Source organism: Grampus griseus (assembly GCF_964374135.1).
Source record: "Grampus griseus genome assembly, chromosome: 4".
In the NCBI taxonomy this organism is placed as follows: Eukaryota; Metazoa; Chordata; class Mammalia; order Artiodactyla; family Delphinidae; genus Grampus; species Grampus griseus.
In genome coordinates this window covers 80,046,501-80,073,724 of record NC_138997.1, presented here as the reverse complement: position 1 = coordinate 80,073,724, position 27,224 = coordinate 80,046,501, and the positions used below count along the sequence as shown (strand labels likewise).

At 34.8% G+C, this 27,224-nt stretch overlaps 1 protein-coding gene across 1 annotated transcript in view; it reads left to right on the top strand.

Moving 5' to 3' along the window:
• N4BP2 (NEDD4 binding protein 2) overlaps positions 1–27,224 on the top strand; it is a 56,480-nt gene that overhangs the window by 2,678 nt on the left and 26,578 nt on the right. The window contains exons 2-10 of the mRNA XM_082653653.1: positions 1,570–2,707; positions 6,288–6,412; positions 9,021–9,109; positions 12,206–12,282; positions 17,825–17,977; positions 19,524–21,901; positions 22,527–22,612; positions 23,118–23,163; positions 24,743–24,939. Of these exons, the coding sequence (XP_082509779.1) occupies positions 1,570–2,707; positions 6,288–6,412; positions 9,021–9,109; positions 12,206–12,282; positions 17,825–17,977; positions 19,524–21,901; positions 22,527–22,612; positions 23,118–23,163; positions 24,743–24,939 (4,289 nt within the window). The remainder of the gene's footprint in view (positions 1–1,569; positions 2,708–6,287; positions 6,413–9,020; positions 9,110–12,205; positions 12,283–17,824; positions 17,978–19,523; positions 21,902–22,526; positions 22,613–23,117; positions 23,164–24,742; positions 24,940–27,224) is intronic.

Here is a 27,224-nt window from a genome sequence, read left to right as displayed (position 1 = left end):
GTAGCATTGCTATAGTCTTCTAACTGGTCTCTCTGTCAGCCTTGCCCCCTCCAATCCCTCTTTGTTTTTCTTCTTAAGGGAACATAATTTGGGTGCTTACTAGGTGCCAGTCCTTGTGCACAGCCCTTTTTCATGGATTATCTCATTTAATCCTCACAACAACACTATGAGGTAGGTACTTTTATTATCCACACATTGCAGATGAGGAAATCAAGGCTTAGGAAAGTTAAGTAGCTCATTCAAAGTGTTATTGCCAGCAAGTAGGGATTTAAATGTTGTTCTGACTCCTGACCAGAGCTTTTACCTACTGTGCTGTGCTGTTTCCACATTTATCTTCCATAAAACAAAACAAGATAAAACACAAAAATAATATAAAAAAGCCTCAAATTTCTGATGCTTAACAATTCTAATGGCTCTGTATTTATGTTATAAGGGAAAGAGCTCAGCAGTGGAGTCAGACATACCAGTCCTGGCTCTGTCACTTACTATCTGTGTGACTTGGGCTAAGTTAATGTACTTTCTGAACTTCATTTCCTTCATCTATTTGCTAGGAATACTGTAACTCATAGTATAATTTGAAGATTCAGTGAGATGACAAAGCATCTAGCCCAAATGCTATGACAGGTAGTTTCCCTTCAAGTTCCCTTAGAAAATAAAATTGATATTTCTTACCATGAAATACAGGACCCTTCCCAATTTCCCTTTCCAGTTTTATCTCCTCTTACCCACCATACTACTTGTACTCGCATTCCAACAAACTTCTCTTAATAACTTAAACATGCTTTGTGTTTTCAAGACTGGCTTTGCCTTTCCCTTCTGTGTCTGACAAGTTTCTTTTTGATCTTCGACTCCCAGTTCACATATTACCTTATGTGAAATCTTTCCTTACTCTCCTATAAGGCTGTTAAGGCATTTGTATATTATAAAAAGTGTGCATTATTTAACCTATATTATATTATAGTGTGATTGTCTTCTAACGTAATTATCTGTAATTGCCTCCATTAGACTGCAAAAATCCTTTGAGTGTAGTTAAAAGCCGTCTTATTCATCATTGTACAAAGTATGTCTGATACGTAGTACATGCTCATACATATTTTTTTGTATTAAGTGAAATTCATAGCATGGACCATATATACAAATTACATTTACTAGGAGAGTACTTAAAATACTTCATACTTAAAAGGACATGCAGTAGGTTAGTATTTGTTGAGTAAATCAACTGATTTTAGGATCTGTATAAACAACCCTAATGTATATAATTACAGATATTTTTACTTTTAATCAATAAATTCATCAGAGAATATCTACTTGATGGCAGTTCATTAGCCTAGTTTACTACTGTTTGTTTGAAAGTAACATTGCATGTCTTCATAATTTAAACCTTTCACTGATACAGACTGATATATTAGTAAAATATTAATTTAAGGAATGACTTGAATACTTATAAATTTCTCTGTATTTCATTCAATGTGAATTCTAGTATAATTTTATGTGGATTTTAATTAAATTATATTTTACTGTTTTCAATACATACGGATATATTTTGTTGTCGTTCTTGTTGTTGTACAGTTGAAAATGCCATGGATTGTCTATTAGAATTATCAGCCACTGACGCTAAAATAGAAGAATCGCCTTCAAAAAGCTTCGTTGCTTCTGAGAACCAAGTAGATGCAGTGGGATGTGAAATAATGGAAAAGTGTCCTCCTGAAGAAGAGAATGAAGATTCAAAAATGGATTCATTTTTGGACATGCAGCTAACTGAAGACTTAGATTCCTTAATACAGAATGCTTTTGAGAAATTGAACTCTTCTCCTGATGACCATGCATACTCATTTTTGACTTTGCAAGATGTTAATAATCTTAGTAACCCGAGTGCATTTATAAATTCAGATTCAAGTAGTACGACTCCCATTCTTTCTACCCAAAATATGGATTTGAACAGTGAAAATGTAGAGAGTTCTGCCTCTACATTAAGTTCAAATTCCTTAACTTCACATTCACTTTCAAATGAGTCCAAAAGTTTTACAAAGGATAACACATTGGCATTGGAAGATTCTCTTCTCAGTAGTTCTTTAAATGTAGCAAATGACACTACGATGGATTGTAGTAACCAAATTCAGAAAGAGCTTTTAGAATCTGTGTGTGTTGAGACTCATTTCTCTCAAGCCCCTGTAGATTTGGATGCCAACGAACTTCAGGCGCCTTTAAACCTTACTGTGCAAAATCTGGGGCTTGGTTTACTAGGTACAGGTGGAGATCAGAAATCTTCTGTCCCTGATGTTTTTGTACCTTCTGAAGAATTCAATTTCCAGTCACACAAACAGACTGAACTGCCACCAAAGGGGAAGGATGTGAACTACTGCCCAGTACTTACCCCTCTCCCTCTACTGCTACCTCCTCCTCCCCCTCCACCAATGTGGAATCCAATGATTCCTGCTTTTGACCTCTTTCAAGGAAACCATGGCTTTGTAGCTCCTGTTGTAACCACAGCTGCACACTGGAGACCTGTCAACTATACATTTCCACCCCCGGTTATTTCTCATACTTCCCCAACAAAGGTATGGAGAAATAAAGAGGGAACAAGTGCTTATCAGGTACAAGAAACTCCAGCTTCTCAGGTTGTAAGAAAGAAGACATCATCTTATGTTGGACTAGTTCTTGTTCTTCTCAGAGGGCTTCCGGGATCAGGAAAATCTTTTTTGGCAAGGTATGAGGTTTAATTGAGTTTAAAGAAAGAGTGTAATGCATGAACTTGAATATTTATAACAGCGTAAATATGTGGAATACTTTTAGTTCATAGAGATGTTTACTAATTTTTTTTAACTTTGTAGCTAATAGCACTGTTTTCTCTAGAAGTTTTTATTGAATTCTTTCATCTCAGAATATTTTGAGAGACAGAATAGAGGAAAATATTAAAGATGATTCCAAGATTGTGAACTTGTGAAATCAACAGAAATAAGTTCATGTGGAAGAGAACTAATTTGAGTGGGAGAAAGATGAATTCAGCTTTGATTATAGAGATAAAGGGCCATAATTGATTTTGAATTCAAGGAAGTCTTATACACAAGAATTCTACTGGTAGTTGGAGATTTGGAAGTGTAGCATGTTGTTAAATAAGGTTTTAGAAATGTATGTTTGAAGAAAGAACATGGGATGAACCACTGATAGAGAACTTCAAATTCTCAGTGATTTATTTCTTGCAAAATGTGCTCTCAGTTGTTTTATCTCAAATACCCATCTATGTCCCTTTTGTAATCAAGGAATGTTGTGGATGCCTTGGTGTGAGAGACTAGAGTCAGGGTTAGAGGCAGCTTTGTTGTGTTTTCAGTAGCACTTGTTAAAGAGTGTTGTTTTCAAAGTTTTCTCCTACCCTCCTTCTTTAAATTCCAGAATATTTACATCTAATATATTTTATTTGCCAGTTTTTCCCTTTTCCTTCCAAATTTTAACTCTTTGCTCTCTTCTATTCTTAGCTGGGTCTTTTCTATTTGATCCTGGGTGTATCTAGCATTAGTGAGTATGCATGTATACCTTGATGAGCTCATTTTCAGTTTTTTTTTTTTTTGCGGTACGCAGGCCTCTCACTGTTGTGGCCTCTCCCACTGCGGAGCACAGGCTGCGGACGCGCAGGCCCAGTGGCCATGGCTCACGGGCCCAGGCGCTCCGCGGCATGTGGGATCCTCCCTGACCGGGGCACGAACCCCCGTCCCCTGCATCGGCAGGTGGACTCTCAACCACTGTGCCAACAGGGAAGCCCTTCAGTTGTTTTTTTTAATGTCCTTTCTTAGTGTGGATTTATTTCCCAATAAATTTCCACATATTCTACTCATACACTTATAAGTATATTCTTCTGTAGACATAGGCTTTCTCATTGATTTAATGACCACAAGAATAAAAAACACTTTAATTTAATATTATAGACATTACAGTCAGTTATGATATTGCATTTTGTGAAAGATTGGAACAAAAGGTTGTACCTTAAAAAGTAATAGTGCTGTGACATTTGTTTGAAGAACTAGGTTTCAGAAGCCTTAGAGCCAGAGGCAGCTACAGTTAGCAATTGGGAAGAGAAAGAAGTGCGTGTTACAAAGTCAGAGCTTACTAATAATTTTTGAATGAGTAGAGAGAAATAACTGGGAAGTACAGAGACATAGAAGCTGAGTTTTCTCAGAGAGAACAGTCCACAGTATTAAGCTAGCATGCAAGCCCAAGGAAAATGAAAGATGAAAAACAGCTTTTGGATTTATTGGAAAGAAGGTCATGAATGGATATCTTGAAAAACAATTTTGTTGCGCTGGGAAGGTGGAAGACCTTAAGACCTTAAAAAAGCATTTATACTAAAGCAGTTAAGGGAAGGAGAGAAGTTGGGTAATAGTTGAAAAAGGGGTCCTTAAAGTGTGGTTAAAATTTTAAAAGATAGCTGAGATGTATACACGTTTAAAGGGAAAAGAGGAATTAAAGTGTCAGAGGGGAAGACTTAGAGATAAAGGAGAAGAGGGTAAATGTAGGAGTCTTAAAAAGTGGGATCAAGTGAGCATTCACCAGAATGTGAGCTCCATGAGTGCAAGAATGTTTGTTGTTTTTATTCACTGATGTATGCTCAGTGCTTAAAACAGTGCCTGGCACTTAGTAGATGCTAATAAAAATTAAATTCAAAAGGTATATTTTAATATGGGAAAAGAATCTAAAAAAGAGTGGATATATGTATAACTGATTCACTTTGCTGTACACCTGAAACTAACACAACATTTTAAATCAACTATACTACAATAAAAATTAATTTAAAAGTATATTTTAACTTCAGGAATATTTATACGTTTTAGGAGAGGATAAATGGTGATATTTTACAAATGGTTAAGAGGGTAGCATTGTTATGTCTCTGTGGATTCTGTTTGCTTAGTTTTTGCACGTATCTCAATTACATAGAAGATAAATTCCAGAGTCAAGAAAGAGAGATGGGAGACTTCCCTGGTGGTCCAGTAGTTGAGACTTTGCGCTTCCACTGCAGGGGACACAGCTTTGATCCCTGGTTGGGGAACTAAGAGCCCCTGCAACCTGCGCAGCATGGCCAAAATAAAGAGATGTCAGAAAAGCCCAGCAAAACTATCTTAACTTTGTATAATTTAACAGATTAAATTAATAGTCTATTAACATTATATTTTTGGATGTTTTTGGCATACTCACTAAATTTATGGCAATATACAAAGAGCTTCATCTACTTTTGAAGATCGGTTGAATATCAAGGTACTCACCTAATGGGAAGTGACCTTCCACTTAGAGTGGGTAAGGTAGATCAGTGTGTATCAAGTGACCAGATGAGGGGATTGCCTGTGACTGATAAGAGTTCTGAAGCATTTGCAGTTGTCTGGTTTTCATGATAATTAAAATGTGTTAATTTTCAAACCTTTATAGTATATAAAGCAAAGTAGCCTTGCCTCAGGTCAGTATACCTGGGAGCCAAACTTCTGCTTAGAGGATTTCTAGTGTGATTTTATTTTTTTAATATTTTATTTATTTATTTATTTATTTTATTTTTGGCTGCGTTGTGTCTTAGTTGTGGCACACGGGATCTTTCGTTGTGGCACGCGGGCTCTTTGTTGCGGTGCACGGGCTTCTCCCTAGTTGTGGCACATGGGCTCCAGAGCACGCGGGCTCAGTAGTTGCAGCGCGCAGGCTTAGTTGCCCCTCGGCATGTGGGATCTTAAGTTCTCTGACCTGGGATCAAACCTGCATCCTCTGCACTGGAAGGCATATTCTCAATCACTGGACCACCAGGGAAGTCCCTCTAGTGTGATTTGTTTGAATAATAAAATATTTTCATTCTTTTAAATAATAATATTTGAATTTTTAAGTCGGTTTTTTAAAAAATTAATTTATTTATTTTTGGCTGTGTTGCGTCTTCTTTACCTTGCGCGGGCTTTCTCTGGTTGGGGCGAGTGAGGGCTACTCTTTGTTGCGGTGCACGGGCTTCTCATTGCGGTGGCTTCTCTTTGTTGCGGAGCATGGGCTCTAGGCGCGCAGGATTCAATAGTCATGGTGCGCAGGCTCTAGAGCACAGGCTCAGTAGTTGCAACACACGGGCTTAGTTGCTCTGCGGCATGTGGAATATTCCTGGACCAGGGATCAGACCCGTGTGCCCTGCATTGGCAGGCGGATTCTTAACTGCTAAGCCACCAGGGAAGTCCAATACTTGAATTTTTAATTCGGATTATGACCTTGCAAAAATTAGGAGAGAGAATTTAAATAGAAGAAAAATGAATGAAAATAATTACATTTATCATTCACAGGACCTTGCAAGAGGATAATCCAAGTGGAGTCATTCTTAGTACTGATGATTATTTTTACATAAATGGACAATACCAGTTTGATGTAAAATACTTAGGAGAAGCACATGAATGGAACCAGAATCGTGGTAAGAATAGACATCAGATGATGCGTAATATTAAGAGGAATATAAAGAAAAAAATCCACTTAGTGTTTGTATTTTGAGAGACGTATAACTTTTAAAAGTTATAATTATCTTTAATTCTAAATTGTAACTATATATAATATAGGTAAAATTATAACAATTCTAATGTTACATAGTAAGTGAAAGAGGTAGTCTCATAGAGTTGTTATGAGAATTAAATGAGCTAAGTTTTATAGAATAGCTTAGAACATTGCATAACATGTTTAAGTTTTATTTAGTCAGTGGGTTATCTTGTCAGAAGTATAGTAAGTCAGATTTTCTGTGCTTGTCTCTGAATAGCTCAAGATGGTTACAGTTTTCTGGCTCTGGTTCCTGTTTCCTAAAATAGAATTTGCATTGTTAATCACTAGTCTTGCCTAGATTGGCTTAATTTTTATAGAGGATAGTGTGAATGTAAAAATGACTCTCCTCAAACTGAATCTGCAGGGAGATCATAGGTAAAACCTTAATTTCTTTATTAGTGCAACTGTCTATTCACTGAACATGGTTTTATTATGAAATGTTTAGTTATGGATAGAGTTTTATGTGTGAAGTTCTTATTAAGACATATAGACAATATTTTACTTAGTGTTTCTTTTACGATAAATGAAGGCTATGAAGGCTATTCTTGAGTTTGTCATCTTTAGACATTGTTAAATTTTTCTAAATTCATTCTTGAACTAAATACTGAAGTGAAAACTCAGGAATACCAACACAAAAATAAACAGTGTGATGTGATGAAGAGCAATCTTGGATTTGCCAGTTACTAGCTGTGTGATCTTGTGCAAGTTATTTATATTCTCCAGGACCCAGTGTCTTCATCTGTAAAAGGACTTAATAATACTAAACCCCCAGGATTCTTGTAAAGGTTAAATGAGAATGAAAAGTGCTTAGCCATAGTTCAGTGTGCCCTTTCTATAACAACAACCACAACAATGATGATATGAAATTAATTGGCAGAACTCTTTTTTTAAAAAGCTTTATTGAATGAGATAAGAATCAAATCGTTTTTAGCATATTCAGTGTTGTACAACCATCACCACAATCAATTTTAGAACGTTTTTATCACTCCAGAAAGACCTCATACCCATTAGCAGTCACTCCTCATTTCTCCCCAACTCTCTCCCAGCCCCAGGCAACTACTACTTTACTTTCTCTTTCTATAGGTTTGTCTCTTCTGAACATTTCATACAAGTAGAATCATATAATATGTGGTCTTTGTGAATGGCTTTCTTTCATTTAGCATAACGTTTTTCAAGGTTCATCCATGTTGTAGAAAGTATCAGTACTTTATTCTTTTTTATGGCTGAATAATATTCCATTATATGGATCTGCCACATTTTGTTTATCCATTCATTAGTTGATGGACATTTGGGTTGTTTCCACTTTTTGGCTATTATGAATAATGTTGCTATGAACATGCCTGTCTATGTCTAACCTTTTTAGTAACTGCCAAGCTATTTTCCAAAGCAGCTGCACTATTTTACATTCCCAGTAGCAGTTTATGAGGGTTCCAACTTCTCTATATCTTTACCAACACATGTTATTATCTATCTTTTTGATGATAGCTATCCTGGTGGGTGTGAAGTGGTATCATGTGTGGTTTTGATTTGCATTTTCCTGATGGCTGATGATGTTGAGCATCTTTTTGTGTGCTTGTTGGCTACTTGTTTATCTCCTTTGGAGAGCTTTCTATTCAAATCTTTTGCCATTTTTAAATTGAATTATTTGTCTTTTTATTATTGAGTTATAAGAGAGTATACAGAACTTTTAAAACTTCCAAATATTTTCCTCATAAGGCTTATTTATTGTGGCTCATCATTAATTCCCTGAATGGTCTAATTCCTTGGGAAAAAAGGCAGTTTTATAAGAAAATCTCTTGCACAAGGCATATAATAATTGTTTATTTCAAATCAAGACATCTTGTTTTTTGTCATGTGTATGCGTGTTTGCCTATATTTTTTGTTTTTAAACTTTATTTTGGAATAATTTTAGATTTATGGAAAGGTTTGCAAAGGCAGTATTGAGTTTCTCTATACCCCTCACCCATTTGGCCCTAATGTTAACATTTTATATAACTATGGTACATTTGTCAAGACTAAGAAATTAAAATTAACATTGGTACATTACTATTAATTAAACTCCAGATTTTACTTGGATTTTAGTTTTTCTACAAAAGTCCTTTTCTGTTCCAGAATCCAGATTCTGGATTCATGGTATCCAGAATCTTATCCAGGATACCATGTTGCTTTTAGCATGGTATGATATTGTTTTTAATGATAGCTTTTTTCCCCATTTATGCTATTTATACATGTAACATGCACGTCAAACTAAAATCAGACAGTTTTTATTTAATTTCTCTCATTATAATTTTAGTATTTAGTATTCAACATTTCCCTATGTTTTAATTTTTTATATATTCAAAAGTAGTATTTAGAAATAGAGTTGTGAATAAAATTAGCACATATCTATGATTTTCAAATTATGAAAACAAGATCAGATTTTTAAAATATCAAGCTAATCCTTAATATTGTTACTAAAAGTGATTTCTCATTTTCTGTTTGTATTTCAGCAAAAGAAGCATTTGAGAAGAAGGTATCTCCTATAATAATAGATAATACAAATCTACAGGCATGGGAAATGAAGCCATATGTTGCTTTGGTTTGTACCATGAATTGTCATAAGTCTAATAGTGGGTTTGAAATTATTGGGGGATGTTAATTACACAAGTGAATCTCAAGCAAACAGTCCTTGGACTGTATGTAACTGAGTTTTCTCTGGTCTTTAGCAAAATGAGAAAAATAGGAATAGTTTTTCCATAAAACTAAATTTATTCAATTTTTAAATTTTGAGATTCAGTTTTTAAATTCTGAGATTGTTTTTGTTTTTTGATGTCTTTTATGAAAAGATAGTGGTAGTAAATTATAATTTTATGTTTGTGTGTATTTATGTGTATGTATGTGTGTGTCTACACACACACACAACCATTTTCTTATTGCTTTTACTTGGCAGAATCAAAATTTGCTGGTTCTTTCTTAGTCCCCAAATTTCTTTTGAAATTTTGCTATTCTGAGAAATTCAAAATTCTGTACATTCAGCTATTTTCAGTTCTCCAAATTTGCTGGATTCCTTTTTTGTCCAGCTTTGATGTCAGCTTTTTCAGGAAGTTAGCTTTCATTCACTTACTAAAAAGCTGAATTGGGCACTCTTTCTGCTTTCCTGGCACCCTGGCTTACTTCTGTCATAGTATTAAGCACACGGTTTTTATCAGTAGGCCATGGGTTGACTAACTTTTTTCTAGAAAGCACCAGATAGTAAATATTTTAGGTTTTGCAGGCCACAGTTTCTGTTGCATATTCTCTTTTAACAACCTTTTAAAGATAAAAACACACACACACACAAAAACTATTCTTAACTCCTAGGCTGTACAAATACTGGCTGATGGGCTGAATTTAGCTCTAAGCTATCCATTTTTCTTGAGGGTAAGCCTATCATTTTTTTCATCATTGAATCTCCAGAATATAGCACTATGCTTGGCATATAATTAATATATATTCATTGAGTAAATTGATGAGTGAAGCTTTTGTGAGTATGGGTATTGTTTGTTTTATTACCCCAAGATTAGCACATCTGGCACATTGAAGCTCAGTTTGTTTCTTTAGTTAGTAAATATTGTACTTGCTGATTTATGTTCTTAACACATCCAACTTATACCCCCATTGCTGTGCCCAGTGCACTTGTACTGTTTTGAAGTACAAGGTATGATTCTTTACTTTTCTGAAGGAAATTGTGTCCTTTGAACAAGTGAGATTTTACTTCTGTGCAGGGCAGTAGAGGGAACAAAGACTTGATTTTAGTGCATTGGGAGCACTAAAATCACACACAGTTTGCTTTCTGGCCTTAGGAGTTTCTAGTTTCTAGACTAATATATTCACCACTGGGACCTGCTTCCCCCTTAACCTTACTTAACTCCTCTGTAGGTTTTTCTTAGCTTCCTGCTCTCATCTTAGAAAGTTCTTTATTTTCCTATGAAAATAGGAAAAAAACCACTTTACTTTCCTATGTAGAAAACAAAGAAGTCCTTGAATTATGTGTTTCTGATTTTCATTTAGGCTTCAGCCTTCTATAATGTTTTCTTTCCCCTTTTTTATTATATAATGATTGAAAATATGAAGCTATTTTTCCAGTATTGATTCCTTGACTCTTTGCAACTCTACTTAGAAGTATAAAGGACTCCTGCTTATCATAGATGGCAAATGCTTTTGTCTTCATAAAGAAGTAGATGAAGGAATTACTGTAGAGAAGAGGATCACTTTTTGCTTCTTTTGGTAGTAAGATAATGAAAGCTGTAGGGGAGTGGAATAGAGTAAACAGTCTATTACCATCTTGACTGTCATTTACAAAAGTAGCTAAAGTAGTAAGAGATAAATAGGGAGCAGTCAAATATGCTTAGTGGCAATTGGCAAAACGTGTGTGTGTGTGTGTATGTGTGTGTGTATGTATGTATGTATATATATGGCAAAGCAATATTGTCCCTTGTGGGCTATCATAGAGGTTGACCTAAGTCAGAATCCTCTTAAGTAATGTAACATATTTTTAAGGTTTGCCTATTGATATGGGAGTTGAAAAAGTCTTTAAATTGATAGTCTCTCTTTTTCTCTTTGTGTATGCATGAATTTAAAATTAATTTGATCCTAACAGCTGTATGATACCCCTTTAGGTAATTAGAGACCTGGGCTATTACCAGGCCTTGAATCATTTGTATGAAATTTGGTGCTGAGGTGAGGAGATGGAAGTGAGTAAGCTCATTACAGGGTGTTATGTCACTACCTACCTTGGTGTCTGGGTTGAATTTTGGACTTTTCTGTCAGAATGACAGAAAATAGCAGTGACCACTCTTGGTATCTTGTCATAAAGCTGAGAGGATCAATAGTGGGAGGTGAGGTCAGAGATGTAATGGTGGTTGGGGAGATGGTAGGGCAGATTATGTAAGGGCTCATACATAGATCACTGTGAGGACTTTGGATTTTACCTTGGGTGACGTGGAAGATACATTAGTCTGCTCAGGATGCCATAAAAAAAATACCATAGACTGGGTAGCTTCAACAAGAGGAAATTAATTTTCTCATAGTTCTGGAGGCTAGACGTCCCAGATCAAGGTCCAGCAGGGTCAGTTTCTGGTGAGAGTTCTCTTCCTCCCTTGCAGGTGGCCATTTTCTTGCTGTGTTCTCACATGGTGGAGAGAGCAAGTTCTCCGGTGTCTCTTCTTTTTTTTCTTTTTCTTTTTTTTTTTTTTTTGCAGTACGCGGGCCTCTCACTGTTGTGGCCTCTCCCGTTGCGGAGCACAGGCTTACTTTCTTAATTTATATTAAGTACATTTTCTCATTAACACATATAGTATTTTTAAAACCATTGTATATATTTTCACTGTATGGCTGTATCTTCATTTCTTTAGCCAGTTCCATGTTAATAGACACTAAGTTGTCTGTATTCTTTTGCTGTTACAAATAATGGCGAACTGGATATCCTGCTGTATATATATTTCTGCACTCTGACATAAGTTTTTATCAATAGCATAAATTTCTGAAAGTTCATTGCTGGATCAAAGAGACTGTGCATTTTACCAGGTAACACACTCATCAAGATTAGATAATCTTTTAGGTTCTTTCAGTTTTAACATGCTGTGAATTTGGAAACAATGAATTAAATTTCATGGAAGTAATTATTTTAAAATGCATTTGTCTTTTTTGTACGTAGTCTCAAAAACATAAATATAAAGTCCTTTTCCGGGAACCGGATACCTGGTGGAAATTCAAACCAAAGGAACTTGCAAGGTAAAACTTGGAGTTTATCTAACATGTTTTTAATTTCATGAGAGTGATAGAAAGTCCATCTAGATTTTTTTCCCCTTGTAAATAATGAACGAAACAAAATGTATTAGATTGCGGCTTTGCCACTTAAAAATTGATAACAAATTTTGTATTGCCTATAGGCTTTCTTTTTTCAGTTTGTGAAGAATTTGTCTTTCTGTTCCTCAATTGTTAATTAACAGTCAGAACAATTCCAATTGTCTTATATAGTCAGTACTTTATTACTTATTAATAATATAATGTCAATATCTGAAACTAGAAGAGATTCTAGGATTTGGCAAACCTGAACCGTGTGCTACTGGCAGGAACAAATTGTTGTAGCTGCCTAGTGACTCACAATGCTGGACGGAAGTGAGGAGGTATAAATGGAAAAGGTAGCAAATGTTCAGCTGTCCAGGTTTTTCACTACCCACTCTGCTTTCCCCCCAAGGTTATACTTTTTTCTTTGATTGTTTGACTTGGATAAAAATGTTAACTCAGGACATGGACATACAGTGTATTTTGTTTTGTGCTCTGTATTCCCTTAGAGATAGCCCTAAATTAATTTTGGTCAGGGTATTTTCTCCATGGTAATTTAAACTAATGTCAGTACTAAATAAAGGACAACCTAACTTTAGGATATCCACAATGTTGTGCAAGCATCACCACTGTTTAATTGACGAACGTTTTCATTACCTCAACAAAGAAGCCCTGTATTTGCTATTAGTCACTCCCAATTCCCCTTTCCCTTGGCAACTACTAATCTGATTTTCTGTCTCTATCAATTTGCCTATTCCAGACATTTCATATAAATGGAATCATACAATATGTGACCTTTTGTGTCTGACATCTTCACTTAGCATAATGTTTTCAAGGTTCACCCACGTTGGAGCATGTATCAGTACTTCATTCCTTTTTATTATCCTTTTGTTACATTACTAGATACATTACTAGATTTGGTTTTCTAGTATTTCATTTAGGATTTTTGCATCTGTATGAATGAGTGAGATTGACTTACAGTTTTTTCTTCTTTGCCCTGTTTTGCCTGGTTTTGGCATCATGGTTTTAGGTTCATAAGATTAGTTGGGAAGTATTTCTTCTCTTTTCTGAGTTTATGTAAGTTTGAATGTTTGATAGAATTTACTTATGAAACTGTCTGGATCCTCTGTTTTCTTTGTGAGAAGTTTCCATTGGAATTTGTCCATTACACCAAAGTTTTCAAATTTATTAAGACCGTTTATGGGACTTCCCTGGTGGCGCAATGGTTAAGAATCTGCCTGCCGATGCAGGGGACACGGGTTCAAGCCCTGGTCTGGGAAGATCCCACATGCCACAGAGCAACTAAGCCTGTGTGCCACAATGACTGAGCCTGTGCTCTAGAGCCCACGAGCCACAAATACTGAGCCCTCGTGCCACAACTACTGAAGCTCACGTGCCTAGAGCCCATGCTCCACAACAAGAGAAGCCACTGCAATGAGAAGCCTGCGTACCGCAACAAAGAGTAGCCCCCTCTCCCCGTAGCTAGAGAAAGCCCACGCGCAGCAACAAAGACCCAACGCAGCCAAAATATAAATTAAATAAATAAATACATAAAACAAAAAACTTTTTATTAAAACTCTTGTAGTATTCTCTTACCATTTACATCTCTGCTGCATCTATACTTTTAAATACTAATGTGTTTATGTGTATCTTCTTTTTTTTCTTGATTATTCTTAGCAGAGATCAGATTTTTTTCTTTTTATAAATTTATTTATTCACTTTTTAAATTTTTTTTTTTGCGGTACGCGGGCCTCTCACTGCTGTGGTCTCTCCTGTTGCGGAGCACAGGCTCTGGACGCGCAGGCTCAGCGGCCATGGCTCACGGACCTAGCCGCTCTGTGGCATGGGGGATCTTCCCAGACCGGGGCACGAACCCGTGTCCCCTGCATCGGCAGGCAGACTCTCAACCACTGCGCCACCAGGGAAGCCCTATTTATTTGTTTTCATTTTTGGCTGTGTTGGGTCTTCGTTGCTGTGCACGGGCTTTATCTAGTTGCAGCAAGTGGGGGCTACTCTTCGTTGCGGTGCGCAGACTTCTCATTGTTGTGGTTTCTCTTGTTGCAGAGCATGGGCTCTAGGCATGCGGGCTTCAGTAGTTGTGGCACGAGGGCTCAGTAATTGTGGCTCGCGGGCTCTAGAGTGTGGGCTCTAGAGTGCAGGCTCAGTAGTTGTGGCGCACGGGCTTAGCTGCTCTGCGGCATGTGAGATCTTCCCGGACCAGGGATCAAACCTGTGTCCCCTGCATTGGCAGGCGGATTCTTAACCACTGTGCCACCAGGGAAGCCCGAGATCAGATGTTTTATTAGCCTTTTCAAATAGACATCTTTCTGCTTTGTTGATCTTTCTATTATAAGTTTGTTTTATGTTTCATTCATTTCTGCTTCTTTTATTCTACTTTCTTTGCTTTAAAAAAATCTATTTTGCTTTGTTTATTCTTTTTTTTTTTTTTGGCTGCATTGAGTCTTCGTTTCAGTGCGCGGGCTTCTCACTGCAGTGGCTTCTCTTGTTGGGGAGCATGAGCTCTAGGCACATGGGCGTCAGTAGTTGTGGCATGTGGACTCATTAGTTGTGGCTCTCGGGCTCTAGAGCACAGGCTCAGTAGTTGTAATGCACGGGCTTAGTTGCTCCACAGCATGTGGGATCTTCCTGGATCAGGGCTTGAACCTGTGTCCCTTGCATTGGCAGGCAGATTCTTAACCACTGAGCCACCAGCGAAGCCCTAGGTCATTTTCTAATATGAGCATTTAATGCTATAAATTTCCCTAAGTATCATGTTAGATGCCCCTAGAATTTTAATATATAATATCTTCTTTTTATTATTTATTTTCTACTTTGCATTACTGTTACTTTAATTCTTTAACCCTTGGGTTGTTTAGAGCTATGTTTTAAATTTTGGAACAGATGGTTTTAAAATTCATCTTTTCAAAAAAATTGGTTTTCAACTTTACTGCAGTAGGTAAGATTGTGCGGTTTGTATGATACTAATTCTCTGATATATTTAAAGATGTGTTTTACTAGTTCATTGTCAATTTTTTATAAATGTTCATATTTGCTTGATAATGTATAACAGTTATAGTATATTAATATATCATTAAATCATGGTTATTCTTTTGCTTGCATCTGTAGCTTTACTTTCCAGAAAATTTTGCTTGATGGATTAATGTTTAAGAGAGGGATGAGAAAATGTACTATGGGAGAGGTGTTGATATCTCCCTCTATTATGTTGATTATGTCAGTTTTTCCTTATAATTCTGCCCATTTTTGCTTTAAATATACTGAGGATATTTTTTGAAGTACATATAAGCTTAAGATTTTTATATCACTCTAATTGAACCTTTTATCCTTGTCTAGTAATTTTCTTTTATTAATATTAATTTTTGTTATAAAATCTAATTTGTCTAATATAAATAGAATTATACCAGTTCTTTTAGTTAGTATTTGAGTGTTACTTCTTTTTCTATACTTTTCCTTTCAACCTTTCAGTATCTTTGTGTTTAGGTATATCTCTTATAACCAGTATGGCTGGGTTTTAAAAAATTCACTCTATCTTTGGCTTTTAATTGATAAGCTTAGTTCTTTTACAGTTATTTTGGATATTCATATAATTGGTCTTGTTTCTTGCTGTCTCTCTCTGTACTTTTTATTAATCTCACCTTTTCTGTGATTGTTTTTTCTCCTATCACAGAAAATTATATATTTGACTTTTTTTCCTCCTGTCTTGCCTTTTTTGGATTTTTTTAATTGAATGCAAATTTTCTTACTCGTTTTTTCCTTCTCTACTAATTTGGAGATTATATACACTTTTTAAACTCTTTTAGTGGTTACATTAAAAGTTTTATCATGCAGACTTTAAAATTAAACCATTTTCCTAGCTTTCCTCTTCACAAATGCAAGGACTTTCAAACATGTTAACTCTGATACTTACTTCCTTTCCAACTCACATGCTATGATTGTCCAGAATGTACAGATGGTGTTTTCACTCGTGTAGTTATTTGTGCTGTGTGTAGTGCTTTGTGCTTAATTTTCCTTTCATTATAGGTCTTTCATCTGAGAATTTCCTTCTGCCTGACAGTTCATCTTTTAGGATTTTCTTTACATTGTAGACCAGTTTCATGTCAATCTCTTTCTTTTTTTTTTTTTTTTAAATCTGAAAATCCTTTTATTGTCCTCATTCTTATAAGATACTTTTGCTGAGTGTATATATTCTAGATTGATAGTTTCTGTTATTGATGATGACATTTGTCCATTATTATTGTTGTCAGGTGTAATTCTAATAGTTGGTTTCTTTGTAGATGATTTGTTTTTTTAAATTTCTAGTTGCTTTTAATATCATCTCTATCTTTGGTGAATGACAATATCAGTACTGTGTTTCTAGTTGTAGATTTCTTATTTATCTTGCTTAAGATTTGTTGGATTTGTGAGATTAGGAGATTGATGTCTTTCATCAGTTCTGGAACATTCTCAGCCATTTTTCTTTAAATTGCTTCTGTCCCACATACTCTCTCTTCTCTTTCTGGGACTTGGATTAGATGTATACTAGACCTCTTTGCTCTGTCCTCTATGTCTATGTCTCAACCTCTCTTTCATATTTTCTATCTCTTTGCTTCTCTGTCATCTGAAACCAGATAAGACTGAGGTATTTAAATATGAAAGCCAGATTTCCCCAGGGGGCAAATGCTAATATTAGCCCCAGGATCCAGACACTAAAGTTGGATCCATCCTGAGATAGGAGAGTTTCAACTGGGATGTTTTCATTAAGACAAGACCCTTGAAGGACTAAAGCATACCATCTTGCCTCCTGGCAGATGCAAATTCAGATGCTGTATGAATGAAAGCGCCCCCAGTTTAAGGCCTAAGGATTCCCATATATTAGATTCAACTAAGTGTGAGCTCATAAACAAAAACAAAGGAATAAGCTACCATGAATGAAAGCACAAATATAACGAACTTCATATTTGGACATCCAGAGACTTCAAATACTAAGAATGTTTTTTCTTTACTTGAACTTAAAATGTGTTAAAGTGTGTGTCTACTTTAATTCGTATGGGATCCAGTTTTACTGTAATAGGAGTGTCCTTTGGCACATCTAGTCCGCTGTACTGGCATAAGTGGAAGCCTCTGTAGTGGAATATTTTTAGTCACTAGTTAATAATTAATCAATTGAAATGATGGTCATGTTCATATGAGATTTTTTTGGCAGAGCTTGAGAATAACTTCTTTTAAAGTTATTAAGATCTGTTTTTTTCCAAGTTGATGAAGGATGTTTGGAAAAGATTGTATGGCATAATTAAGAAAATGGTAATTTAGGACATTCTGAATAAAATGAAACTTAGAATCAGATAGTTTATATTGTATCATAATAAACCAGTTTTGATATTTTTATGTATTAGAAATGTATCGTTGTTTCTCTTAACATTATATGAGCCGATTTTTTAAGAACTTAATTACCAATGTTCCTTCTACCCTTTTTTTCCCCTGGAATTTTTAGGCGTAATATTCATGGGATAAGCAAAGAAAAAATAACAAGAATGTTGGAACACTATCAACGTTTTGTTTCAGTGCCCATAATCATGAGTTCTTCAGTTCCAGAGAAAATGGAACGTATCGAGTTGTGTGCATATTCTTGTGACAGAAGTACTAGGTAGGTTAAAGTCTCTATGTACAGAAATTCAATTTAAAAACTTAATTTTAAAAAATCTGATAATTTAGGAACTTCTAAAATCACTGCCAAATAACTTTAAAAATAAGGTAGGCATTTGTTGTTTGTAGGGTTTAGGTATAGTCTTACCTGGAGCAGGATATATATGGTTAGCAAGAGAAGTAAAAGTTTATGTGGGTGATGACATACATGGGGGTTTCATTGTCTTTTGGTTTATGTAGGTCCATGTTTACACTATGAATACTCCTGCCTTCTTTATTTAACTTGCTGCTATTCCAATATTTATCTGTTACCTTATCTACCCTCTATTGTTATTTGGTATATAGTCACATTACTTCTTAATTTTCTTAGGTATTAATAAAAATACTCTTTCAAGCAAGTATCGTAAAAATGTATTATGCATGGTATACTTTTACTAAGTAATAACAAGTCACAGCCTTTTGAAAGTCTGCAATTCAGGATAGTACTGATTATGTTAAAAACATTTAGGATACATAAACAATTGAATAAATAAGTGAGTAAAGAAGAGTCTTAAATATAAATAAAGTTCTGAATTGCTCACATTTTTTGATGATTAGGGATGAGAGACCCTTTTAAAAAGGAGTTGGGAAAAGAAAATTCACAAATGCTCTTTTATTGAGGAGCAGTATTGCAAAGTGGTTAAGAATATGGGCTCCTTAGTTGTATTTCCTGGCTTCAAATCCCAAAGCTTTGTAATCTTTGACAAATTATAAAATCTCTCTATACTTCGGCTCCTCATTTGCAAAATGGCAATAATAACACTTTGCTTATAAGGATCTCATAAGGATTATGAATTAATACTTGTGAAGGACTTATAATAGCATCTGGTATATAGAAAACTGAATGTTAGGTGTGATTTCACTTAGGAAGGCTTCATGGGATAGTTGGGACTTTGAGAACTCCTGCAATAAAGAAAGAAAGGAAGATGAGTTGTTAAATAAGGAAAATGCACTGAAGTTGAAAGTATAATGATTCGGCAAAAGTGCTCTGAGTCTGAAATTAACATCGAGGATGGCTTTAAAAAATTTAGCAAGTGACATCTCAAATGAGAGCTGTCCTCCCTTTCTCTCATTTCACTTAATTGTGCAGATCATGTTGGTTGACTCTTTGAGACTTTGTAAATCAATCTTAAGCATTTTCCTCTGCAGCAAATGACAGGTGGTATAGAGGCAGACCTAGTTTCACATATGTTAAGCTTAAATAGGTTGGAAAGGAGCTAGGGAGGTGTCCTCTTCTGGGAACAAATTTAGAACCTTAACTTTAATATTTAATGCATAATAAACACCTTAACTGAAAATCTCATGTTAATTATTCAATTTGAAAAAATCTGAGTGCTTCTTGTATGCCAAGCGTTGTGCTAGGTGTTGGGATTACAATAAAGCGTTGTGTTCATAGTGTATTAGGGAAGGATCAAGTGTCTCTCTTTCAGTTGAATGATTCTTTAAATCATAATATTAATGGCAACATTAAGAGATTTCCTTATAATACTTAAAAACAAATCTTACAGCCCAAGAGACAATGAAGATATTGCCTCTGAAAAAGAAGAAAATGTTTTATCCTCGTCTCTGAAGCATCCAGAGTTAATTGAAGAGAAGAAACATGATGTGACCAAAGAAAATTTGTTACCTGAGAATGTTACATGTCTCCCTAATGCAGATTTAAACAACGGAAAAAAAGAAATAAGTGGTATGAATCCTAACATTCAGAGTGCTTTCATTCATGAAGCTCCAGACATTTATTTTTCTGATTCTGAAAGCAAAGAACGAGCAACAGACAAACATGAAAAAGAAGAGCCAGTAGAAATGGCTCCTGAAAAAGAGTGTAGTAAAACCAATGCAGATAGTTTTGTAGAGAGAATATCACCAAGTATTTGCTGTGGTGGAAATAATCAAGAAGACTGTGGTCTTTCAAATACTGTACCACTTCAAAATGAAAAATCTTCATCTAGTGAAACGCTGGAAGAAAGAGCAGGAGTAAAGAAAAAAGCCTTTGGAAAACAAAAAAGCAAATCAACTTCGGAAAAGTTCCCAAGACAAGAGCTGTCTTTTGTTGGTGACTGGCCAGTTGATAAGTCTATTGGTCAGAGGACAAAAAGGAGCCGAAAAACTGAGAAAGCTTTATCTATACACAGTGACAAAAAGTATAATTGCCCTCAGTCACATAAAGTATTAGACAGTAGTTTATCTGTGAGTATAGATTGTATCCAGCCACGAGGATCTCCACATGAAAACGTAGAGGATGACAGCAAGTCACAGTGTGATGATGCCTCAGAATCTTTCAATAGCTGTAAATATGGTACTTATAAAAATACTGAAAAAGACTCATTTAACATTGTGGGTGACTGGCCTTCATCTGATTCTTTAGCTCAGAGAGAGCACAGATCAAGAATGCCAAAGGCTGGCTTAAATGAACCCAACCTAGAATTTGGAACTAACAACACTATGAATGAAATGTCCTTATATACAGCACGTGAGGCCTGTTGGGGCACAAGTCCTGAAGAACTAAAAACGTTGGGTAGTTCTACTCGAGCAAGTTCTGAAATGCTGCCCAATGAAATGACCTGTGAGAATAAAACTTGTCCAAGTAAAAAGATTCATAGGCAACACACATTGTCTCTTACTTTTACCAATAGTGTGCCAACTGCTCCTGGAGGAGTGGGACCACAAACTTTAGCTGAATTTCAAGAAGAAAAGACTAAAGAAGTCCCTGGAATAGAAGTAGGCAAGTGTACTCAGACTGAACCACAGGATTTTGCTCTCTTATGGAAAATAGAAAAGAATAAAATTAGTGTTTCAGATTCTCTGAGAGTATTAACAGGAAGATTAGATGGATTTAAACCAAAAGCTCTCAATATTAACACAAAATTAGATGTTCAAGAAACAATTCCATATAGGGTAATGTATGACAAAAGCACATATGTTGAAGAAAGTGAGCTTACCAGTGCTGATGAATCTGAAAATCTTAACATTCTTTGTAAACTATTTGGATCGTTTTCATTAGAAGCCCTAAAAGACCTATATGAGAGGTGTAACAAAGATATTATTTGGGCCACGAGCCTTTTATTGGATTCTGAAACTAAATTATGTGAGGATACTGAATTTGAGAATATAGAAAAGTCATATGATGAAACACAAATTGGGCCATTTTCTCTGGGACTGAATTTGAAGGAAATTATTAGCCAAAGAGGAAGCTTAGAGGAGTCTAATTCTTCTGTGCCAGAATTTAGCCATGGAATTGGTATCAGTAACACTAATGTACAGTCCACCTGTAATTCAGAAAAGGAAAGCTTAGAGCAGGCAGAAATAAGAGCTGTAACTACTGAAAAACCTGGATTAATAACAGGTATACTTCCTAATGTAGATCTCAAGAATAATAATGAAGTACTTCCTAATAGTCAGGCAGAACTTTCAGGTTTATATAATGTTAAGCAGCTTTTTCCAGGCACTCTAAAAGCTACTACCACTAAAAATGTGAGTGAAATGGAGAAGAATCCAGAAGTCACTGAGATTGGAGACAGTATAAATTCTTCTTTGAATTTGTCTGATATTTTAAATTCTGTATCGAGCACTTCAGATCTTGAATTACATGAAGAAATTTATTTTACTGACTCTTTTGACATAAATAAAAGTGAAAATCTTCCAAAGGATTATGTGAAATTTCCAAACACAGAAGAATTTATGAATGAAGATGAACAGGAAGTGGAAAAAATTCTAATGGCAGGGAGTGCTTTGTCAGCTGAAGTTACTGAAGAAGATAAAACTGAGACGTTGAATCCCACGCCAGTGATGGCCAAATCGCTGACCATAGACTGTCTGGAATTGGCATTGCCCCCTGAACTGGCTTTTCAGCTCAATGAATTATTTGGCCCTGTTGGTATTGATTCAGGTAAGGAAAAAGTAAATTACTTATATGTGTATCTTTGTGTAAGTAGAATATAGATAGAGGGTCTAGTTCAATTTTAAAATTATTTTATGTTACTAGAAGTGTAAAAGTAATTTGTGTTGCCTACCTTATTATTTTTGACACAGTGTGTTTGTAGAAGATTTTTAAGTATATAATTTGAAGAAATAGAGAGTATTTAGATGGACTTTGTATTCATCTTGTGCATATACTGGAAGTTTTCTCTGGTATTTACCTCATACTTATTTGCACAGATACATCTTTTTGAATCCTTTGGTGCTACTCCAGATACACTTAAGGCAAGATAATTCCTTAGAATACGCCTACTGGAAAGTCTTGACTAATGGAAATGAATATATTAAATATATTTAGTGTAATGGACATGAATAACTCAAATATATGAAACATAATATAATTGTACCTGCCAAGAAGTGTGAAAACAATGACATATTACATAAAAATATTCCAAGAGATTTAGAACTAGAGACATAGGTTAGTAATTAAAAATACAAATTAGTTTTATGATGCATAAGGTAGTTGAGTATGTTTTCTGCAAATGTATAATGAGTAATGATCATATTTTCTTTTCTTTTCTTCCCCCCGTCACAAGGGTCCCTAACAGTTGAGGACTGTGTGGTTCATATAGATCTGAATCTGGCTAAAGTGATTCATGAAAAATGGAAAGAATCTGTAATGGTTGGTAGGCTTCTTTTTATAGAAAGCTCCTTTTGTGTACATTTTGTCACCTTTGCTCTTCAATAAAATCTGTTATATGAAAGATTCTATTGAATTTTGACTTTGAGAGAGAATTAATTTTACCAGTTAACAGGTTACTGATTTTTTTTTCTCCTTCCAGTATTTTAGATTATTTCCAGACTGGCCAAATTATATAATTAATGATGGAGCTCAATATGACTGTTGATTTTTGTTTTTAATGGAAAAAAATTATAGTTTTTTACTCCTTAAAGACTTGCAGTGCTAATTTTCATAAACAGTTTTTTAAAAATCACAGCATAAGAGCTCTATAAGTAGAAAAAATATATAGATGGAATCAATTTATAATTATATTTATCTGCTTTTATTAGATTTAGCAAGAATGATTGATAGTTTTACAGGGAGAAATGATTACTAGAGAAAAATAATATAAGCTTGTTTTCTAATGCACCCTGCTTTGCCAATCCTGTTCTGCCTCTATGTTTAGGAGCGACAAAGACAAGAAGAGGTATCCTGTGGCAAATTAATGCAAGGTAAAGCACATATTTTCACTTCTAATATTCTTGTCTTGATGTTGAAACTTGGTGTGTGTGTGTGAATTTTAACTTTTTTTTTTTTTAAGCGTTTATTTATTTGGCTGCGCCAGGTCTTAGTTGTGGCATGCGGGATCTTCATTGCCGCGTGTGGGATCTTTGTTGAGGTGTGCAGGATCTTTAGTTGTGGCGTGAGGGGTCTTTTAGTTGTGGCATGCAGGCTCTTAGTTGTAGCATGCGGGATCTAGGTCCCTGACCAGGGATCGAACCCCGGCCCTCTGCACTGGGAGCAGGCCAGGGAAGTCCCTGAATCTTAATTCATTTTAAATATACTTCCACAAAATATGTTACCCAAGAATTTTGATTTGCAAATAAAAGTTTTAACATTTAATATTGATACAAAAGAAAATAAAGCTTAAAGAAGAAAAAAGCCCCTATAATGTCATTTAACTTTCAGTTAACACCTGAAAACTAACACAACATTATAAATCAACTATATTTCAATTTAAAAAAAACAAACAGGAGTGCTGTGGAACACCCAAGGTGTGCTCTAATGCACATAGTCAGGGTGTTTCCTGTTTATGATTTTGCTCTGAATGAAGGGAAACTGTTCTGGTTTGAGAGCAATAAAGTATTCCTGTGTTTGAGAGTATCATTGAAATATTACTTGATTTTTCAAATTTTTTATTGATGTTAATATAATTAGAGCACAAAAGTCAACCTGCTTTTTGATTACATCTGCCAAATTGAAAATAATTGATTCCAGAAGATTTCTTAGATAGCATTGTCGTAAGTGGTTAGTGCAGGGTGGCAGACCTGTTACAGGGTCCTCCTTTTGTGCCTGAGTTCCTTCAGATGCCTCTTTTGTCCACTCCGTACTAGGACTCCAGGTTGAAGATTCTTAACTTTAGTTCAGACCTGTGTTGTAGCTTCAAGAGCTAAAGCTGTTTGAGAGCTGGAGGTTCCCAAAGAGTATCAGAGTTATTCAGATGACAGTATTTGCTATTTCTTCACTCTCCAGGAAATCAAAGGAGTATATCAGAATGTGGTACTTAGAAAAGCTGAAATATTATACATTAAGTCTTGTTATTATGAACTTCTTAGAATGTTTAGTTTCTTCCTTATGTTGAATATCATTTGTTCAGTATTTATTGTAGACCTCCAATGGGTTACAGATTTGCAGAAATATTCATCCTTTCAGTTCTTGGAGTGGCCAAGCAGAGCTGACCAAAGCTGCTCACTTCTGGCTGGCTGCAGCTTCCTCTGTTTACCAGTGTATATGTGTGTCACTGTTTTCTCTGTGTTGATGTGATATGAAAAAGAGTGGGGAAGCATTGAGTTGATTTACAGTAATACCCAGATCATTGTTCATTTGAATATTTCTACATTTATACTTGCTTGCGATTATGTGAAGATGTATTTTGAAACTTTGAAATACAACTTGGAATATTGTATTTATAAGCAAAGAGTAAAAAATCATGTTTTCTGGGTCTCTCTGAGGTAGATGTAACAGAATGAATAATGCCTAATTTGTACATTTATTTTTGATGGTCTGACACTATTGATACTGCTTTTGTAGATCCTTCCCTGGTTGGGCGTGTTGGTCTTGATAATCCAGAACAAAAATCATCTCAGAGAACGGGCAAAAAATTACTGAAGACTTCAGCAGCACCTGAAATGCAACCCTTATTGGATCATTGGAACACTCATACTAAAAAAGTATCACTCAGAGAAATAATGTCAGAAGAAATTGCCTTACAGGAAAAGCATGATTTGGTATGAGTTAGTATAAATATTAAGCCTTTGTCTCTGACTCTAATTTAATCATATGTTTACTTTTTGATTTTCATTTGATTCTACTTTTCCTAGTCTGAAATCATATTTTAACCTGATTGAAGTTAATGTTAAAATTGAAAAATGTTTTAAATGTAGTTTGAAGTTGGAGGTCTTTGCTTCTGGAAAATTAGTTGATATTCTATAACAGTAAGCCAATTTATGTTAAATCTGTTGTTTTAGATTTAATTTTGCAGGTGTATATATCTTATCTTTAACATTTACTTCTGCAATTTTTTAATTCTAGAAAAACATGAAAGAATATTTCCTTTGAAGATAATTTCATTTATAAGTTAGTAATAAGAAATGACACTTGCTATTAAAGAATTGTCCATCTTTGAAACAAAATTTTTTTAGAGAAAAATTTTAGAAACTTATGAATCTGAAATTAAGTACTCTTCTTTTTTATCTAACTTCGTAATTAAACAAGTTCAAACAGATATTTCACTTTGCTTTGAACTTAATTTTTGTCCTTTATTCAACATATCTAATTATATGATATGAAGCCATAAGAGAATTTTATTTTGCATTTCTTTTTCTTAACGTTTTTTGGAATTCTGAAAATTAGTATTAGAGAATTTCAGAACCAAAACGGAAAAGACTTTAGAGGTTATTTAGTCCAATTCTCAAGGAAAAAAAATTTCTTAGTTGGTGATCTTAAAGCATTTTACCCTCTTTTTTCACTCATTTGACTGCTCAAAGGAACACCTTTATATTGGCTGAAATACGTAGAATTGGGGCATAGAAAGAATGATGGGATTCTTCTACCTTCATATTTATTTCCCCCAGTTATCTTGTTAATTAAGTTGGAAATAAGCTACCATTACCATCTTTGCATGTTTACATAATCCAAAGAACAATCTCTTCAGTAGGATCTTATAATTTAGTGTTGTTTCAGATATCTTCTTCAATTTACGTATGTAATAAATTGGAGAAATAGATTTTCTTAAAAAATAAGGAAAGCCTAGAACTTATGCTCAAATGGTGTGACACTTTTTGTTGAAATGCCATTTTCCTCTACTGAAACTTATCTTTATGGTTCTAACCTGCCTTTTAATCTCTTAGTATAATAATGAACAAAAAAGTTTCTTTGACTTTCCAACTTAATTTTTTTTTTTTTTCTCCTATCAGTGATTTTTGCTTTTTTTTCCATGGGTTTGGTAATAGAAGCTATACTCTTCATCCCGAGGGTATTCCCCCTTAGAGCCTCAGTTAAGAGAATTTCTGGAGAAATTTCTCAGTAAGAGAATTTCCCAAAGGAGAAATATCATTTAAATTCTTATAAAGCAAAGCATATAAAATAAACATTAGGCATAATGTATGAATAGGATAATTAATTGTAACATGATTACGGTTATGAGTTTTCAGTTTATTGATGGGACCCTAGAATTTGTAGTTTAGAAACTCTATGATCTGGCAGATTGCTAGTAAATCTGATCACTGAATTTTTTAGTAAGGTCGGATTATAATGTATATCTTAAATAAGACGTGAATGTTTAAAATTCTTGAGGTGGCTTGTTTTCATCACTCTTGTGATGTCTGATCAGTTCTTTTTACTGGTCAGATTGTCACCTATTGTGGTTCTTTTTTTATTGTTGTTTGGTGCTATAAATGGCCTAAATATGGTTAGGCTTCAAAACCATTAACTATTCCAGGATTTTCCTAAATTATTGTAATTTTTATATTTTCAGAGACACCTTTGAAATTTTATAGGAAGTTATTTTTCAGACATTAGGATTTTTGGAATAAACAAAAATATTACATAGTTAAATCACAATGTCAGTAAATTGTCTTAGAGTTAGAAATCACTTTAAGAATGATTACCATATTCCTCAATTAGAATTCACATGGCACATTTTAGGAAAGCTCTTTCGGTTTGGCTATTTAAACAATCCAAATATGACTTTGAAAAAATAACAGTAACAAATCTCATGCAATTACTTTGGAGTAAATATGTTTGTGAAAAAAATTTTTTTATGTGAATTTTAAGATTTTCTGTCAACCTGAATTTGCAACTTATTTGTACATTGTAGTTTCTGCCCATTGAGGAGAATATGTTTTTGAGGACGTTGTTCACAGCATCACACAGTGTCCCTTTAATGAGGACCCATGGGAGAAATTTCTCTCAGGTCTCAGTACCAGGAAAAGCTGTACTTCTCCTGAGCAACTGGTTTGTTTTTATTTTATGGACACTGAGAATCTTTGTTTCCCCCTTTGCTTTGGCCACT